This window comes from Pseudorca crassidens, chromosome 1 (assembly GCF_039906515.1).
Source record: "Pseudorca crassidens isolate mPseCra1 chromosome 1, mPseCra1.hap1, whole genome shotgun sequence".
NCBI lineage: Eukaryota > Metazoa > Chordata > Mammalia > Artiodactyla > Delphinidae > Pseudorca > Pseudorca crassidens.
The window spans coordinates 6,088,305-6,106,104 of record NC_090296.1 but is presented as its reverse complement, the minus strand read 5'-3'; the positions used below and the strand labels follow the sequence as shown (position 1 = coordinate 6,106,104).

General features: G+C 58.3%; 2 protein-coding genes across 7 annotated transcripts in view; both read left to right on the top strand.

The window, feature by feature from the left end:
• The window catches only part of HHIPL1 (HHIP like 1), a 29,172-nt gene extending 13,982 nt beyond the window's left edge, over nt 1-15,190 (top strand). For 2 of the 5 annotated variants that reach the window (XM_067726018.1, XM_067725996.1), the window contains 5 exons: nt 1,810-1,955; nt 4,444-4,575; nt 5,140-5,221; nt 7,649-7,731; nt 10,020-15,190. In XM_067726018.1, the coding sequence (XP_067582119.1) occupies nt 1,810-1,955; nt 4,444-4,575; nt 5,140-5,221; nt 7,649-7,731; nt 10,020-10,540 (964 nt within the window). In that variant the 3' untranslated portion in view covers nt 10,541-15,190. Of the gene's footprint in view, nt 1-1,809; nt 1,956-4,443; nt 4,576-5,139; nt 5,222-6,481; nt 7,474-7,648; nt 7,732-10,019 lie in introns of those variants that run through there. The other 3 variants (XR_010940817.1, XM_067726010.1, XM_067726027.1) reach the window with 3 other exon arrangements.
• Nucleotides 15,191-17,238: 2,048 nt separating this feature from the next.
• CYP46A1 (cytochrome P450 family 46 subfamily A member 1) overlaps nt 17,239-17,800 on the top strand; it is a 34,220-nt gene continuing 33,658 nt past the window's right edge. For both annotated transcript variants that reach the window (XM_067725912.1, XM_067725903.1), the window contains exon 1: nt 17,239-17,499. In XM_067725912.1, coding sequence (XP_067582013.1) covers nt 17,378-17,499 — 122 coding nt within the window. In that variant the 5' untranslated portion in view covers nt 17,239-17,377. The remainder of the gene's footprint in view (nt 17,500-17,800) is intronic.

Below are 17,800 nucleotides of genomic sequence, written 5' to 3'. Positions count from 1 at the left end.
AGCTGGGGTCTGCCCGTGGGACCCGTGGAGCCATGCTTTATGGCAGTGTTGCCTCCACTGAGCCCCTAGAGGGTGTGTGTGTGTGTCTGGGAGAGGGGTTGGGATGAGTCACACCCCAAACAGGTTTCAGAGGGGGTAGAACATACCTCCCAAGCCTGCTGTGGGTCAGACTCTCTCCCCAGGGGAGCTTACGGAGACTCATGACCATCTCGTTCTCCTGCTGTATAGAGGGGGAAAACTGAGGACCAGAGAGGCCCAGGGAAGTTACACACCTGGCATGATGTTTAAAAGTACCGCTGAGATGGCCTGTGTTCAAAGCCTGGCACGCTTGTTAGCCATGTGACCTTGAGCCGGTTTACTTCGCCACTCTGTGCTTCAGTTTCCTCACCTGCAAAATGATCATAGTACCTGCTTACTAGGGTTGTCTGAGACCTGTTCATACACATACAGCACTTAGAATCTAGAATGTGCTCAATTTCTGTGTTTTTTTTTTTTTTTGCTTGTTTAATAAGGTGGAAGGATCTGTTGGTTACCTGAGGACCCTTCCAGCCTCATGTGAAATGAATTTTTTGTTTGTGTGTTTGTTTTTTTGCCACACCGTGCAGCTTGTAGGATCTTAGTTCCCTGACCAGGGATTGAACCCGGGCTTCCTGTAGTGGAAGCGTGGAATTCTAACCACTGGACCACCAGTTCTTAATTATTCCCACCCTAGCCTCTCCATGTAAGGGCAGCTGAACTGGGTCTCTTGGGAGAGGAAATAAGGAAGCCCGAGGATGGCAGAATTCTTACCTCCTCCAGGCTGCTGACCTAGGGTGGCCTTGTGGCCAGTGCATCTACAGCTGGAGCTGACAGAGAACCCTGACCTGGGCCTCTGGTTGCTGGGTCCTCCCCCCAGCTTAGGGTCTCCCTCTGGGACTCAGTTATCTCATCTGGAAAATGGGTCTAGATGAAACCCCTTTTTTTTACCCCGATTCTCCTTTTTCCCTCTGCCGTCCCCCAGGAGTGCCCAAGCCACCTGAACACAGAAATTCAATGAATTTTGCCAACACTTCCCAAACCCTTCTGCTGGGTCAGGCTTTGTGCCAGGGCCAAAGCAACAGAGTTGGCGAGTACCTCATACCCAAGTCGGGGAGACAGACCCACACTCGGTCCACTCGAGACCAGCCTCAGAGAGCCTGTGAGCAGTGCTGGGGAAGCCCAGCACAGGGGCAGTCAGGAGGGCTTCCCAGAGGAGGGGATGACCGAGCAGGGCCTGAAAGTATCAATAGGTGATTGACAGGCATAGAAGGGAGTAGGGGACAAGATCAACATTTTCTGAAGATGCCAAATTCTCCATTTCACGCTCCGAAGTGGAGGCAGCTCCAGAGTATGTGGAAACTCCTGGGCACCAGCCTTGGAGGCTTCTGAACTGGAAGTCAGCTCCTGACTGCCTCCTGCTGGTCAGCAGGTGGGGTTGAGCTGAGGGGGCAGGAACCAAGCTGGTCTTGTTCACCCCTGTGCTTCTGGTACGTAGCAGGTGTTCAGTAAAGCCTGCACCTGAGTCCGGCTTCATGGATGTGCGGCCTGTGCGCTTACACGGGGCTCCGTCTCAGAAGTGCCCACGCTTGGTTTAATGCTCTGCTGTTACTGTCTTGAAATTTTTAGTACTTTTTGAACAAGGGGCCCTGAATGTTCACTTTGCACTGGACCCTGCAAGTTATGTATGGTCCTGGTTGCATGGATAATAGATGATTGGATGGATGGATTGGTGGGTGGGGTTCCCTCGGGCACCCTGCCAGGCATGATCCCACAGGCCATCCTCCTTCGCAGGCGTCTGATGTCCCTCCGAGAGAACCTGGGGACAGGCCAGTGGCGGTACAATGAGATCTGCATGGGCCGTGGCCAGACCTGTGCGTTCCCGGGCCTCATCAACAACTACTATCCACACATCATCTCCTTCGCGGAGGACGAGGCCGGTGAGCGCTCCTGAGGCTCTCCATCCAGGCTGCCGATGCCTGGGACTGTGCCCCACCCCATGGGTCCTTCTGGCCTGGGATTCGAGGGATGGCATCGCAGGCCTGAAATCACCTTCTGGCTGGAGACTGACGTGTTCAGAGGGCTTGAGCCTTGCTTCGGTGTCAGTTCTCACTCATCTGAGCTTCCATTTCCTTATCTGGAAGATGGGAGCAGTGGTCCCCGTCCTTCCCTTTCCCCAACCCTCACCCTGGGCAGGCTTGCCAGGAGGGATAGTGTGACCCCACAGGTAAGAGTCCAGGGCAGTTATGGGACCAGGAAAGGATCTGTGATAGTGGAAATGCAGGCAGGTGGGGGAAGAGTGCCTCCCTGGGGACCTCCAGCTCCCTGGGTTCCTGATGGCAAATGTATCAGGGCCTATAAATGAAGCCGCGTTGTCTTCAGAAAGTGGTGGGCACCGCTTTCTTGCCTGTTAGTGGGTCCCCCATTCAGGCACTTGTGTTTTCAATGCAAGGAGCAGAGGGGGAGGGGAGAGGAAGAAGGACCATGGAGGCTGGATCCCGCTTTTGTCCTTGGCCCCGGATTGTCCCTGGACAAAAGCTGAGGGGCCCCCAGTGGGGCCTGGTGGATGCTTGGCCAGGTTACTAAGCAACGCCTTTCCAGGGGCCTTTCGAGAGGTGTCCCCTGCAGGGCCCAGTGCCCAGAGCCCCCAGGCCTGAGTCTGGGAAACCTTTGTTGAACCGATACCCGTCAGAGTCTAAATTTTCAAAAGGGCAGCCTCAGACCCCACCACCCTCCCTGAGCCCTCTGGGCCCTTGAAAGCCATTTCTTTTGGTCATTAGGGAGTTAACATGTTTTGGAAAGGGGAGGATGCCCTCCCCCCACCCTCCTCCACCTCCAGAGCCCAGACCCAGAGGAGGGCCTGGAAAGCCCAGTTCCCAGGGGGCCCTTCCTCAGCCCTCTGAGTGACACCAAGGGCTGGACAGCCAGGAGGAGGCCCCTCAAAGACAGACAGCCCAGGGGTAGCATGTTGGTGAGTTGGGCAGGTGGCCCCGGAAGGCACAGAGACCTGGGGGTCAGATGCCAGCAAACGTCTCCCAGCTCCCTCTGGCCTCTGCCTCTCTGCATGATCTTCTGACACGTGCAAATTGCAAAACAAGGACCTCTGCTGGCCCAGTGTCCTCCAGGGACAGTCCATACCGCAGACACCAGGAGGGTAGTGTGGCCCTGGGCAGGGCTTAGTACTGCCATGGGGGCTCCCCGCCCATGCACGGGGTTGGGGACTTCCCGCAGATTAAGGCTGGATGGGGCCTTGGGGTGCACCCGGTCCAATGCTGTCACTTTACAGATGGGGAAACTGAGGCTGACTTTTCCTGCCTGGTCGTGGGGTGGGGGGCACTGGACATAGCCTGGCCCCTGGAGGCCTCCCAGAGCAGGACCTCAAGCACAAGCTTGGTCAGGCAAAGGCAGACAATGGAGAAGGGCACCCAGGCCAAGGGAGCAGCATGTGCGGGGAGCTCCGAGTTGCTCCAGCGCCTGGAGCATAGGGTCAAGGAGGGCTGCACAGCCAGGGAGGGGACCGTGGCCGCTCCCAAGGGCCTCTCTCCAGAAAGGAGCCCAGAAAGGGAAGTAAGGCTCAAAGCCACATGCAAATTCATAGCTGTGCCTATGGACTCTCCAGCAGGGGCCTGCTTGCCAGGGGCCCTGCTCCCTCCCACAGGGTGCATCACACCTTGTGGGCCTATTCCTCCCCCCACCAACTTGACACCCCCGCCCCCGCCCCACTCCCACCGGCCACGCTCCCACCACCCACCAAGGCAGGGCTGGTGCTCCTGGAGGGAGGTCAGGGGCCATTGACCACTCAGCATCCTGCCCTCCCCAGCCCCCAGCTCCCCACCACAGCTAGTCTACCCCAGTTGCACAGGTCACCTCTCAAGTGTCTTCCCCTTCCAGAATTCCCCAGGTTTCCTGGGCCTTGATTTTCAAACACCTCCCTCATGCAGCCCTCCCTGACTGCACCAGTCACCAGAAACATACTTTCCTTCAAGCTCCCTTCTCACTGTCTGTATTGGCCTCTCCTTGGGGAAACCACCCCCACCCCCATCCTTGGGAGGGCTCTCCATTGCCTCTTACAAGGACAGAAGGTGTTAGCATGGCTGAACCATCATAACGAGCCACATGTGGCCTGTGTCTGGGCCTCCCAGCTACCACGTCTCCTACGTTAGCGTGGGCTTGGGGACAGCAGATGTTTCTGAGTTCCAGTCCTGCTTAACCATTCACCAGTTGCGTGACTTTGGGCAAGTCACTTGACCTCTCTGAGCCTCTGTTTTCTCATCTGGAAGCTGAGAATAATTAAGCTTAATTCCTGGGCGTGGGTACCTGTGGGAACAAGGGCCAGGGGGCAGGATGGGGGTGGGAGAGAGCAGAAAGCTCAATTTCCCCGAGAGCATCCGTGGCACCAGGTGCTCATAATTCCATTTCTACAAACAGAGGCTCTGCGTGGGGCTGTCCCGGAGCTGCTGGAGCTCACGTGGGGCCAAACGCAGGGGCTGGGATTCACACTAGAGACTCCCGAAGCACGAACTCCTCTGCCCCTGCTACTTGCCTGGGAGGCGCCTGCTGGTCAGTGGAGAGAGACTGTGTCCCCAAGGACTTGGCAGGACCTGGACCCTGGGCAACGATGACAATAGCAGCAGCAATAATAGTTCATACTGATGGAGCATCTCCTCTATGCTCTTTTCATCCTCACAACAGCCCTATGAGGCAGGCCCATTGTGGGGATGAGGAGGCTGCGTCATCAGTAAGCAGCCAGTGGGGAGCTGGGCTGTGGACCTCCGCTGGTGCTCAGAGGTGTGTGATCCTGGGCATGAAACCCAGGCAGGGACCAGACGTGGGGCTGGGTCACCAGGGAGGAGACAAGAGTCCCGAGGTCAGAGCCTGGGAGGGTCCGGGCAGAGCAGCCGGCAGCCCGGGAGGCTGTGCTGCAGAGGCCCCTGGGCACATCTGGATGCCTTTCTCAGCCTCAGTTTCCAGTTCTGGGGACTGGAGAGTTACACTGACCTGCAGCATCTCCCCTCCTGGCTCACTGAGGTTGGGGTGCACCTCAGACCTGAGGTGGGGCAGCGGGGCTGGCTGGGAAGGTATTCCAGGCAGTGTTCTCACTTCTTGCCCCTTTTCTTGTCCAAGGGGAGCTGTACTTCATGTCAACGGGCGTGCCAAGTGCCACAGTGGCACGTGGGGTTGTCTACAAAGTGATCGACCCCTCCAGGTGAGTCCCCCCCGCCCCACGCCCATCATGGCCTCAGCTCCTACGGTCTGCCGGGAGCCCTCCCCTCCATTACCTCATTTCCCCTCTCTACCACTCCTTAAGGTGGTTGTAGTTAATATGCCCATTTTTCAGATGAGAAAACTGAGGCCTGGAGAGGGGAAGTGACTAGCTAAGTTCATACTGCTGGTGAGGGGCAGATCTTGGATTCAAAACCGATCTGCCAGCCTCAAAGTCCAGTTCTATTCATGCTAAGAGGGCACCAAAGATACCAGTGGGGACCCATAAATATGGACCCCACAATCACATTTTTTTTTAATTCTTTTTTTTAAATTTTAAAACAGTTTTAGATTTACAGACAAGTTGCAATGATAGTACAGAGTTTCCCATATACCCCTCACCCAGTTTTCCCTATTACTAACGTCTTACATTATCATGGTACATTTGTCACAATTAATGAACCAATATTGGGACATTACTATTCATTAACTGTCACACTTTTTTTTTTTTAACTGAGGTAACTCCATACTTTAAAAACAAAAGGATGTCTCTAGTTTTTCCCTAGTGTCCTTTTCTCCGGGATCGCATACAGAACCCCACATTGCATTTAGTCATCATGTCCTGTTAGCTTCCTCTAGTCTGTGACAGCTTCTCAGACATTCCTTGTTGACCACACTTTTCTGCTGAAAGCACAAAACTATTAATTACTGACATAACTATTTATCAAGAAAAACATGAGCGCTTGCTCCTTTCCTCTCCCCGAGGTCTCGGCCCTCTTTGGATTTATGTCATTGTGGAGCAGCACACGCAAACTTTGCATTTTTCTTCGTAGGTCTATCCTTATTCTGTATAAACATGTCCATGTTGCAACATTACCCTCAGAAGGCTCCTTTCTGATGGCGGCATAATTTTCTGTTGAGTCGCTGCACCGTGATTGCCTGATCCGTCCCTTGGACATTTAGGTTATTTCCAGTTTTTGAAAAAAGACTGCTTCTCTAAGGAAATATCACCTAATTCATGCCAGATGCTGCCTGAGACCCACTGTTGCCTTTAGTCTGTGCCGCATCCTTCTGGGCTCATGGCCCCCCGCGCAACAGAGGGAACCCGAGGCTTAGGGATTTCTGCTCAAGGTCTCGTGGGTGGGAGGAGCCAGCAACAGGCTAGACCCCCGTTCCCTCCCTCCCTCCGTGACCCTTCTCATCCCTTTTTTCATTTTTCTCTTTTGGAATCCACGTAATTTTGTGCATCCACAACATATTGAAGAGGGGCGCCGTTCCAGAACATTTGGAAAATGAAGAAATGGGAAGCAGAGGGGGTAGGGTGGGGTCATCGTTGCCGCCCAAACATAAACACTGTGGCATTTTTTGGTGTATCTCCTACCCTTTGGCAAGACAAAAATTTTTATGTAATTTCCTTAAGGAACAAAACTCAGCTGGGTCCGTCTGAAGCGTGTGGCTATTATGTGGAGTTCAAAGCAGCCGGAAAACCCACACTTTCTGCAGCTTGGAGAAGGGCATGAGCTGGGCTGTGTTTCAACCTCTGGGGGGAATGGCCCACGTCCCTCCTCAGTTTCCCTCTCTTGCCAGGGCTGTCTGAAAGCCACCCCAGGTCACGTGGCTGCTTCAGCCCTTGGGCTTCCCCCTCGTGCTCTTGGGACCCATTGAAGTCTTGGACCCACGTGGGTTGGTCCCAGAATAGGGTCGGTCCCATTCAAAGACTCACAGATCAACGGCCAGAAGCTCATTAAAATGGGATTCCATTCCTTACTTGTGCCCCTCAGAGATGTCCAAGGAGACCCAATTCATAGCCCTGGCAACCCTTCTCAGGCTCTTTTCTCTCCCAGCCCTCTCCAACCTCACATTCCAAGGCCGCCAGAGCCCTCAGCTCTGCTGCCAGCCCCGAGGCTTTCTCTCTCTCCCCACTTTATTCTTTAGATCGACTTAACCTTTCCCTTTGATTCTGTATCACCAGAAATCCCAGAACCAGAGGGGCGGAGAGAAACCCTTCTCAGAGGCTGTGGGGAATGGGAACCAGGGTAAAGTGCAGGAATGGGGCTGTGGTGACAGTTACAGGAGCTGGACCGGCAGGCTGGGGAGAAGGACTGTGACATTTGATCACATCCCAAGGACACTTCATGCTGAGAATTAGAAGTGGCCCTCCTGCTCCGCAGGCAGAGGCTGAGCGGGCACTTGGCAGGCCGTTATAGGGGGGTCCTGTCCTGGGGTTGGACTCTCGGGGTCTGGGAGGCGTGGACCAGCAGGGTCACTGCTCCGTAAGTGGCCACGATTGTTACCACGCACACGTGCCCAGGCCTGAATGCACACCAGCCCTTTCCCTTCCTTCCTGGCTGCAGGGGGCAGGTGATGTCGGGGGGGACATGCTCGGGGCGGGCTCCCAGGGTGCGGCTCATGACCTCTTGTGTGTCTGCAGACGGGCACCACCCGGCAAGTGTCAGATCCAAGCCGCCCACGTGAAGGTCCGGGGCCGCCTCGTCCACTTCGTGCCCAAAGAAAGTAAGTGTCCGCCAAGGTGGGGACACGGCGGGAGTTCCTGCAACCCACACCCGCTGCCCCTCTTCCAGATGTGGATGCCCTTCCTTGGCCCCCATGCCCAGCACTGGGCCCCGTGCACAGGAGCTACCAGGAGTGGGTGGAGCTGCTTAAACCTCCTTCCACTCATGCAGAGGCTGCAGGCCTCACGACGAGCATGGCAAAGGGAGAAGTAGCTGGTCCCAGGCAAGGTTCACTCAGAGTTCTTGGGAGGGACAGAGAAAGAGGGTATATCTCAAGATTGGAATGAGTTATTCTAGGTGCAAGGGCGCCTAGGGGAGCGTTTGGGCTGGGTCTGCTATACGAAGGTTCTGTTTTGATGAGCTTGGTGGGGAGAGAGGGGTACAGATCCTCATGGGCCGAGGGCCAGGCAAAGCCACGGTGACCACCCATGGGATCTGGGGCCATCCGAAGAGGGTATGGCCCGAGGAGAGGGCTGTTCCACTGGGTCCAAGCTAGGTGGGAACAGAGAGTGCCCCAGTGTTGTCAGATCTTCCAGTTCTCAGGACAAGCAGACTGTCCATCCATCCATCCATCCATCCATCCATCCATCCATCCATCCACCCACCACATACATGCGCTTCACACTGGGGCTATAATGCTGAGTGAGCAGATATGGTCCCTGCCTTCTCGGGTTGTTATTACACAATCTCCCGATTTGAAAATATTGGCAACTAGGTCACAATTTTCAAAACCGCCCTGTGGGCCAAAGGAAATACTTCAGTGGGCTGAGCGTGCCCAGCAGGTCTCCAGCTGGCAGACTGGGGTGGGGGGCAGGAAGAGGGGGAGGTTGAGTGGGTGGGGGGGTACCCGGCCCTGAGGAAGGGGTGCCCCACCAGGAAGAGGAAGGCTGGGGAAGCTGGCTGTTTGGGGAATTCACTTCCAGCTGCAGTTGGTTTGGGGCCTTGGCAGAGTTTTCCATTCACTCATTCAGCAGTTTCTGCATTTCTGTTAGTTACCCGCTGTGTGCTGGATGCTGGGGCCACAGAAGAAGTCAGACGAGGCCCAGTCCTGGCTGGGGCAAACAGAGGGGTCATTTAGTGTCCCAGGCCCTGTGACAGAAGTTGTGCTGGGCACCGTGGGGACCCAGAGCAGTGCAGAGCTGGGGGTGGAGGGGGCGGGTTGGGAAGGTCCTGGAGGCTGAGGGTTGAGCCTGGATGGAGAGGAAAGTGCATTGCAGAGGCCGGGGAAGGGCAGCCTAGGCAGTGAAGGAAGCAGGAGAAGCAGGAGCCCTGGGAGCTGGAAGTCCCTCCCTGCGGGTGGAGTGGGGGCCAGGGTGCAGGTTGGGGGAGCGTCTGGCTCATGTTCTGGCCCCGGCCTGCACCTGGCCTTGTATCCAGGCCCTTTCTCAGCCCCTGTCTCAGTGGGTTTCCAAGTGAGATGGGCCGGTGGCCCCGGGATCCCTGCCCATAGTAACTGAGCAGTTTGGGGTTTCCACCTCCCCTGAGGGAGGCTGTACCTGGCAGAGTATCTGATGTGGAGTGACGTTTAGCCCTATGGCTGACCTGGGCCAAGCGTGAGGGCCACGTCCTGCAGGAATCACCCACCACAGCTCCCCAACACCTAATGAGTCCAGGTCCCCGTGGAGGGGTCAGTGGGCAGGGGTCAGTGTGGACCACAGCCACGCACCTAGAGAGCTCCTGACCAGCCCCCCCTGTGATGGGCAGGGGGACCAGCAGCCTTGGGAGCCTGGAGGGGAGGGCTTCACCTGAGCAGAGGGGCCCCGGGCAGGCTGGTTCCCATCCTGCTGGCCTGCCCTCCACCCACTGCAGTTCCCCGCCCCCCACCCCCATCAGCCGTCCTCAGCTTCCTCACCCTTAAACCAGAGGTTGGAGCCAGAAAGCGTCATTTGCTCTGAGAAGCTCTCCCAGACACTCCTTCCCTGCCACTGCGCTTAGGAATTTACAGTGTGAGAGTCCTTCCCCTGGCAGACAGGGGACTCCCAGAAGGGGAGGAGGGATGGGGGTGGGGAGAGGCCCAGCAGCAGAGGCACGAAGCAGCTGCCAGCAAGTGTGTGCAGAATGGCTGCAGAAGCACCTGGCATTCGGCTCCAGGTGGGCACCCTGTGGGGCCGGGGTGACCCGAGAAGCACGCTTGGGGCACCTCATCCTCAGGGTCTGAGTAGAGGGCAGAACGGGACATCTTTCCCTGGGGTCTGCATTCTGGGGTGAAGAGCCGGGGTGGGGTGGGGTCGCGTGGGCTGGCCTGGGGCGGCCGGGGCCCTTCTGAACACAGGCTCTTCCTCTGCGCAGAGTTCATCCGGAGGATGGAGAGCACCCCGCGGCCCACCAAGGCTCCCCGCCGCAGCCGCCCCACGACCCCTCCACTTGCGCCCACCCTGCGGCCGGCACGACCCACCCCGCGGCCCGGGCGCCGTCGGGGCAGCGGGCGGCGGCGGGGACGGCTGGGCACCGCGGTCCCCGAGCCCTCGAACGGCGCCGTGCGCCTGGTGCGGCCCCCGGGCCTGAGTCCAGGCCGCGGGCGCGTGGAGGTGTTCGCGGGTGGACGTTGGGGCACCGTGTGCGATGATGCCTGGGACACCAAGGGCGCTGCCGTCGTGTGCCGCCAGCTGGGCTTCGCGTACACCGTGCGGGCCACCAAGCGTGCTGAGTTCGGCGAGGGCCACACGCTGCCCATCCTGCTGGACGACGTGCGCTGCACAGGCAGTGAACGCAACCTACTGGAGTGCGCGCACGCCGGCCTGGGTTCCCACAACTGCGACCACCAGGAGGACGCCGGCGTCGTGTGCAGCCGCGAGAACCCCGATCTGTAGGCGAGCATCGTCTGTCTGGCCAGCCAGGCTATCCATTGTGCGTCCAGAGCCCGTCCAACCTGTGCGCGCCTGGTGCGTGCGCCCGAGTCTGAGGGTGGGGGGAACGTGGGGGGTGGCCTAGGGGTGGCCCATCTGTAATGCTGACCTGTGGTGCGTGCAGTGCACACGTGTTCTTTGTGTGTTCCTGCCCACGTGTCTTTGAAACCCCGCAGCCGCAGTATGTGTTGGGATCCGTGTGGCCCCTGTGGGTGTGTGGGTGCAGCCTGAGGTGTTCTTTGCTCACCTCCAAGCATCTCAAGCAGCCGCAGGAGCACAGTCTGGTAGAACCCTGAGCCCTGAGGGCAGCTGCCCCTTAAGGGCAGACATGACCTCACTGCACTAACAGAGGCACAGCCGGTGGGTGGAGGGAGGGGACCAGGCCTGCCCTGCCCACGGTGGGGAGTGGAAGGCCCCAGACCAGCTGGAGCATGGCTTGAGGAATGTGGCCCAAAGGGCGTGGACCGGTGGCCTGGCAGTCAGAGTTGCTGAAGAGAACACGAAGGCATCTAGTAGGGCCAAGGGAAGTCGTCAGACTGATGGGTCCAGGGTGACCCCTGGGCTGTGGCTGTCCCAGCGAGGGTCAGGCTGCCCGGGAGGAAGCGAGTGCCGGGGTGGGCTGGCAGGGATGACTGGATGACTTCCGGGAGGAGCCTTCTGGGCCTCAGCATCACGCTGGACCCGGCCACTCCAAGCACCACGGTCGCTGGTGAGGCTTCAGATCTCTCCACTTCCGAGCCGGTGCCAGGGCCACCTCTGTCATCTCCATTCCCCACCCACCCTGCTCAGTGAGATCCCAGGGAACCCTCTGCCTCCTCAACCCAAGCCCGGGGGCCGACCGGGCTGCGGACCCAGTGAGACCGCTGGTGCTCCGTCACCCAGTGTTGTGCCAACAGTGAGACCACTGGTGCTCTGTCACCCGGTGCTGTGCCAACAGCGCGACTGTTTACAAACCCCTTCCTGCCTCTTTTCTCTGACTCACACCTGCCTGGAAGCGGAGGGAGGGGGTGGGAGAAGGGGGCTGGGCCTGCAGCCTCTGTCCTGATCACAGGTGGAAGTTCCTTTGCCCACTAAGGGCCTCAGCCTTGGCTCATGCCAGGCCGGTCAAGGGGCATCAAGTATGGCTGGGCTCAGCCTCTGATAGGGGGCCAAGGAGGGGAAGCAGATAGAGGGTCACCGGGCAGTGAGGACCGGATATGGCCCGTGTCGGGGGTGTGGGGGAGGGCTCTGGGTGGGGCATCCCAACCCAACCTGGGTGTTGTCCTGGGAGTTGAGCTGGCACTAGGGATGGTGTGCCTGGCAGAGGAGATGGTGCGGGCAGAAGCCTGTCGGGGTCTCCCAGCTGCTCGCTGAAGCTGAGTGTGGAGTACGAGGCTGCAGAAAAAAGCTTTAGGGTCACCCTCTCGAACTCCCCCCTACCTCTGCCCTAAGTGGGGTGGGCGAGGGACCCAGACCCTTGTGGCTCCTCTAACCGTGCTGAGCCCCGCGTGGAAACCACAATTAACCCTGCCACCGAGCGTAGCCTGTGTGCTGGGCACCGTCGTAAGAACGGTGCCGCATACCTGAACTCATTCAATCCCCGCAACAGCCCGCTTCCTCCCCTTTCACAGATGAGGAAACCGAGGTGCACAGAGCTTCAATATCTCAGCTGAGATCACCCAGCCAGGCAGGGGGAAGCCAAATGTGAACACGAGCTGGCTAGCCCTAGCACCCGCCAGGTGTATAACCACTGAACCCCCTGGCTATACCTGCAGAAAGTCTCAGCATGGCCCAGGGCCCCTGCCCGCTGTAGGCTGCCAGCCTCGCTGGGAAATAGCTGATGGAGACCCCCCACTGCCCAGGGGTGGTTGACTGGGCATCTTCCAGGTCGCTGGGACATCCGGAAGTGTTAGGAGCTGGGAGGCCCGTGGGGACCATCCAGGCCAAACTCCTCACTGTGCTGATGGGGAAATGAACCTGGGAGGCTGAGTGTCCCAGGCCTTTGGTCAGATGGGGCCGAGCTAAGACTAGAGCCCAGGGAAGGCGGGGTGGCCCTCGGGGCCCTCAGATCAGGGCAGCATCATGGCCCTGCTCAGCGGAAGGGCCAGGGCTGTTGGTCCCTCTGGCTTCGAGGTGGGGTATGGCTTTTAGCAGCCTCTGCCTCCTCTTCCTAGGGCTCCTCTGTGCTCTTTCCTGCCCCTCCCCACCCTGTGGAGCCCCCTTCCTCAGTTCAAGGCCTGGAGGACATGATGCCACAAGGCGGGGCCTGGGAGGTGGGCACCTCCCACTGCAGCTCAGCACCCACAGCCTGGGCCCACCATCTGGGGCCCGTGGCACTTTCCCCAAGTGGCAAGGGGGAGTGGTCCAGCCCTCTGCTGGGCCCTGAGTGTCACTGTTGTTTGTTGGGGCAAGTAGGGGAGGTCCCAGGCCTCATCACTCCTCTGGGCAGTGCTGGCCTTGGCCCGTCAGTGTTGCAGGAAGGGTGCTTCCCCTCCCATCACCCCTCAGGCTCCAAATAAGGCTGAGGCTGCGGCCTGACTCCTGAGAATGAGGCTCACAGAGACACACTGCTGCTTTACTGGTAATAATAAGGGCAGGTGGCTGACACCGGCTGAGCACTTACTATGCCAGGCACTGTTCTAAAGGCTTTACAGATTAGTCACTCTTTAATCCTTGTATTAACTCTACGAGGTAGGTGCTAGGGTCGCCCTCCCACCCATTTTACAGATGTGGAAGCTGAGGCCCAGGGGGCCTTAGTTACTTGTCAGATGTCACACAGCCAATATTAGAAACCAGGTAGCCTGGCTCTGGAGCCCCAGCTGTGTGCTGTCACGCTGTGCTACCTCAAGAGCACTGAATTCAGGGTCCCCCTCGTTGGGCCCCATCATTGTGCGGATGGGGACACGGGCCCAGGGAGGGGCAGGGTTAGGCGCAGACTCCCTGTCCCGTGCTCCTTTCACTCCACCACCAGCCTCGGAAAGCCAAGGGAGCAGTCACAAGTGACTCTGTCCCTAGGGACTTTGATCCTGCCTCTGAGTCCTCTGAAGTCGCTGGGGATGGAGGCTGGCCTGGGCCAAGGCTCTCCGTGCTCCCTATCGGCCTCTGCCCTCACTGCCTCTAATCTGGCCTCCAGTCAGCAGCTAGAGTGATCTCTCAGAACCTGCCCAGAGAGGGACTGCCTCTGCCCAGCGTCACACAGCTTAGTTCTGGAGCCCTTGGAGCCACCGCTGCAGGGATGTCCCAGGTGTGGCCCAGCACCCAGGACTGCATGCATGGTGTCAGCCTCAGGTAACAACACTCCAGGTCTCTGGCTGGGCCTCATTGGTTCCCTGTTCACCTGCATCCCTCTGGCAAGCCTCAACTGGGCTGGGCCCTAGGTGGCCACCTTTCTCCTCTGATGACAGGAAAGGCCCACTGTCCCTGGCAGCCCTGACAGCTTCAGTCAGTGGCTGAAGGCAACCAAGCTAGGGAGCAACCTTGAGCTCCCCAAGGCATTCCTATGTTTACACGTTGCAAATGCTTGGCTGGGAGACAACGCCTGGGATGTTAGGGGTCCAGCCTTGACTGTGTGACCTTGGCAAGGTCACTTAACCTCTCTGAGCCTCATCGGAAAACAGAAGTAATCAGCAGGATTATTGGAAGAAAAATGAGGTAACATTTACAAACGTGCCCAGGACGTTCCGTATTGTTTCTGGACAGAAAGCTCAGTAGCAGGCTGTTGGCGCCCACATTGGCAGCTGCCAGATGCACAAGACAGGGTGGGAGGGGCATGCCAGGTAGAGGGGCCAGCATTAGAATGACCCAAGGACAAATCCTCAAAATGGGAGGAAGATGAGCCCCTTCAGCTAGCATGTAGAACCCACATCTTTTTTTTTTTTTTTTTTTTTTTTTGCGGTACGCGGGCCTCTCACTGTTGTGGCCTCTCCCGTTGCGGAGCACAGGCTCCGGACGCGCAGGCTCAGCGGCCATGGCTCACAGGCGCAGCTGCTCCGCGGCATGTGGGATCTTCCTGGACCGGGGCACGAACCCGTGTCCCCTGCATCGGCAGGCGGACTCTCAACCACTGCGCCACCAGGGAAGCCCAGAACCCACATCTTCTTGTGGGAGCATCTGTCCTCTGGTCCTGCTGCAAAAAACTTACCTTTATTGATCACTTACTATATGCCAGATGCCTCAGGTATGCAGAATCATTTAATCCTCACAACTACCCCATTAGGCACCCCTGACACTGCGGACAAAATAATGTTGCCTGCCATCCTGGTAAACGATGAATGTTGCCCGCCATCAAGCCATCAGCCACTGCAGCCACCCGCTACGGTGCGCCCTGAGGGGAATTCAAGATGGAGAAAACCTGGATACTGGCCCTGATAGTTAAGATGCATGTCTAAGGAATAATTTCAATGAGCCCAGACTCTTACATCTTCAGCACTAAACTCATTAACTTGAGATGTCTGGTTTTTGTGCTTAGCAGTATCTTTTGATGTTTGACTACATATTTTTTATTTTCAGCAAAAACTCCTATATATGTATCCTGGCTCCACCCTGACCTCTTTGGAACAGTTCCCGAGCTATCTGAGAGGCTGTCTCCCAGGCTATAGTCCTCAGCAATGTCCCCAAATAAAACATAACTCCCAACTTTTAGGTTGTACATTTTTCTTCAGTCAACAGCTCTTTTCCAGATGATCTCCAAGTTGGCTATGTGACTGGGTCCCTTATTCAGAGGGGGGTTAGCTTTGAACCAAGGAGCTTGATCTTTCTCTTTCCCTGGTTACTGTGCCCGTGCCCTGCCTCCTAGGAAACCACTTCCTGTATGGAAGTCATGTGGCCAATAGCTACCACAGTGGATAGCATTTGTCCGGACCTTCCCAGTGAAGGGCCAGGTGGTTGGCCACATGCTTCCAGGCAGCTCCCTCTGCTGGGGGCTTGCAGTGCTGCATGTCCAGGCAAAGGGCTTCCCCTGGGAGCATCAGTATACAGTCTTAAGCATTCCCTGATGCTCACAGGAGAGCCGGGAGGCTCAGATGAGGTGGCGATGGGACAGAGCCAGAGGTCACTGGTATTGACCCATGCACCAGAGAATATTAATGCCCACTTCTCTCCCTAGCTTAGGTGGACAGGTTCACACTGACAGTTGTACCTGAGGCTGTCCCATGCCTGCCCCAGACTGTGGCCAGAGCAGTTTAAAATCTGGTCCTGCCCTCAAGGAACAATTGTTTGGTGTCCTCCCTTCAAATTGCCCCCAACCCCTGGAGGTTTCACAACCTAGGAGGTTCTGTCCTGGTCTCCCCGCCTCCCTCTCTCCTGCCCCTCAGGGCCAGCCAGTACGTGCCTGTGACTGCTTTTCACCACCACATGGGGGCAAGGTGGCAAGCCACCATCTCCCAGCCCTAGGGGGAGGCTGGTGCTCCCCCTAGGATGGGGCCCCATCCCCCGAGCTGGAATGGATGTCCAGCTTGCCGTGCGGGGGACAGAAATCCTGTCTCCTCCGTGCTGGACCCCACTCTTAAAGCTTGGCCCTCTCTGACACCCCATAGCCCACACGCCCCAAACACTCATGCCCCTGGTGGGGACTGTCCCTGGCTGTACCTGGGAAGGAGGTATACAGGCCTTCTCTGTTTTTCCCAAACCTCTCAGGATTCTGGGACTCTGGCCCAGGGGCATGTCCTTTTCTCAGAAACCCAGCAGCATCTAAACTCTTTGGGCACCTCCTCCCCGGCTGTAAGGATCTTTATCTGGATTGGGAGGGGGCACACCTGCCCCTTCCCATCCACTGCTCTCCTTCTGGGTTGCTCCTGAGTCTAAGAATTGGGAAGTAAAAAGCCCAGAGCTGGCCTCTTCTGTCATACCCGGATTGGTAAGAAGAAGCAGGTTATAAAAGGGAGAAAAATCTTCGTTAGTAGTTCAAAAATACCCTTTGGCCACCCCGGGCACATTTCTCGCTTTCGCGCTTGAAGGGGACTTTCCGTAACCAGATTTTCACCCACTCCAACCCTTCGGACTTCGGTCAACGCCTTGGACGTTGCGATCGCGGTGCCCCAGTGGGGCTTCCCCTTGGTCTGGGTGGCAGCCGTGTGCTCTTCATTCGCAGGCATAAGCCTCCCTGTGTCCCCGGGGTCCTCTTCACCTGCCCCGTGTGGACAGGCCGGGCAGGGGAAACCAGCTTTGGAGGTTGGGGTTCCAGGGAGAGGTTTGGGAACAGTCGGCGTGATACAGAAACTTGGAGGCTGGGATGGGGTTTCCAGGAAGGTTTAGGGAGAAAGGAAGGGGCCTAGGAACGCGCGCGGAGAAACGCCGTTATTTGGGGGCGCCAAACCGGGCTGAGAAGCCAGCAGGATTCAGCGCCGCCGCCAGGTCAGCAAGCGCCGAGGAATTAGGGTTGCCAGGGACAACGCGTTCTGGGCGGAGCTGCTGTTGGGGTGGAGCTTGAGGGATGTGGGCGGAGGCTTGGGAGGCGGAGAGAAGGCGGAGCTGGGGGGGGCTGAGCCAGAAGTGGAGTTGTTATTGGTGGAGATCACATGCTCTGGGCGGGGCCTGGGAGCCGGGAGGAGACAGTGTTGATGTTAGGACGGAGCTTCAGGATGGGCGGTGCGAAGCCGGGGCCGGCCCGGAGAGCTGGAGCCGGAGGCGGAGACGTGGTTGGCGGGGACCGAGCTCCTGGGAGGGGTCGCAGCCGGCGGGGGCGGAGCCGAACGGGCGGGGGCGGTACTGGGTCGCGCCAGGCCTGGGGCCGAGGCGGCGCGCGGCGCTGACAGCTGAGTCGGCTCGCGGCCTCCCGCCCCCTGCGTGCCCGGCCCCGACCCCGGCCTGGCCTGCCCCGGAGCCATGAGCCCCGGGCTGCTGATGCTGCTCGGCAGCGCCGTCCTGGTCGTCTTCGGCCTCTGCTGCACCTTCGTGCACCGCGCTCGCAGCCGCTACGAGCACATCCCCGGGCCGCCGCGGCCCAGGTGAGCGGGGGGTGGGGGCGGGGACCTGGATGGGGCTCTCGCATGGGGGGCCGGGGGACCGCGTCCAAGCCGGCATCGGGTCCAGCCTTGCCATTGCGCGCGGCCGCTTGGAAACGGCGGCAGGGAGAGGGGCGCTAACTATTCTTAGTAACAAATTACTCACAGCCGCAGCAGCTGCTCGGCGCCCACCGCGCTCTGCTGGGCCCCGAAAACGTGATGGCAGCGACAACCCTGTTAGGTAGGCGCTATTGTTACCCCATCGTTCAGACGAGGAGACTGAGGCGCGCAGAGGCAAAGTCAC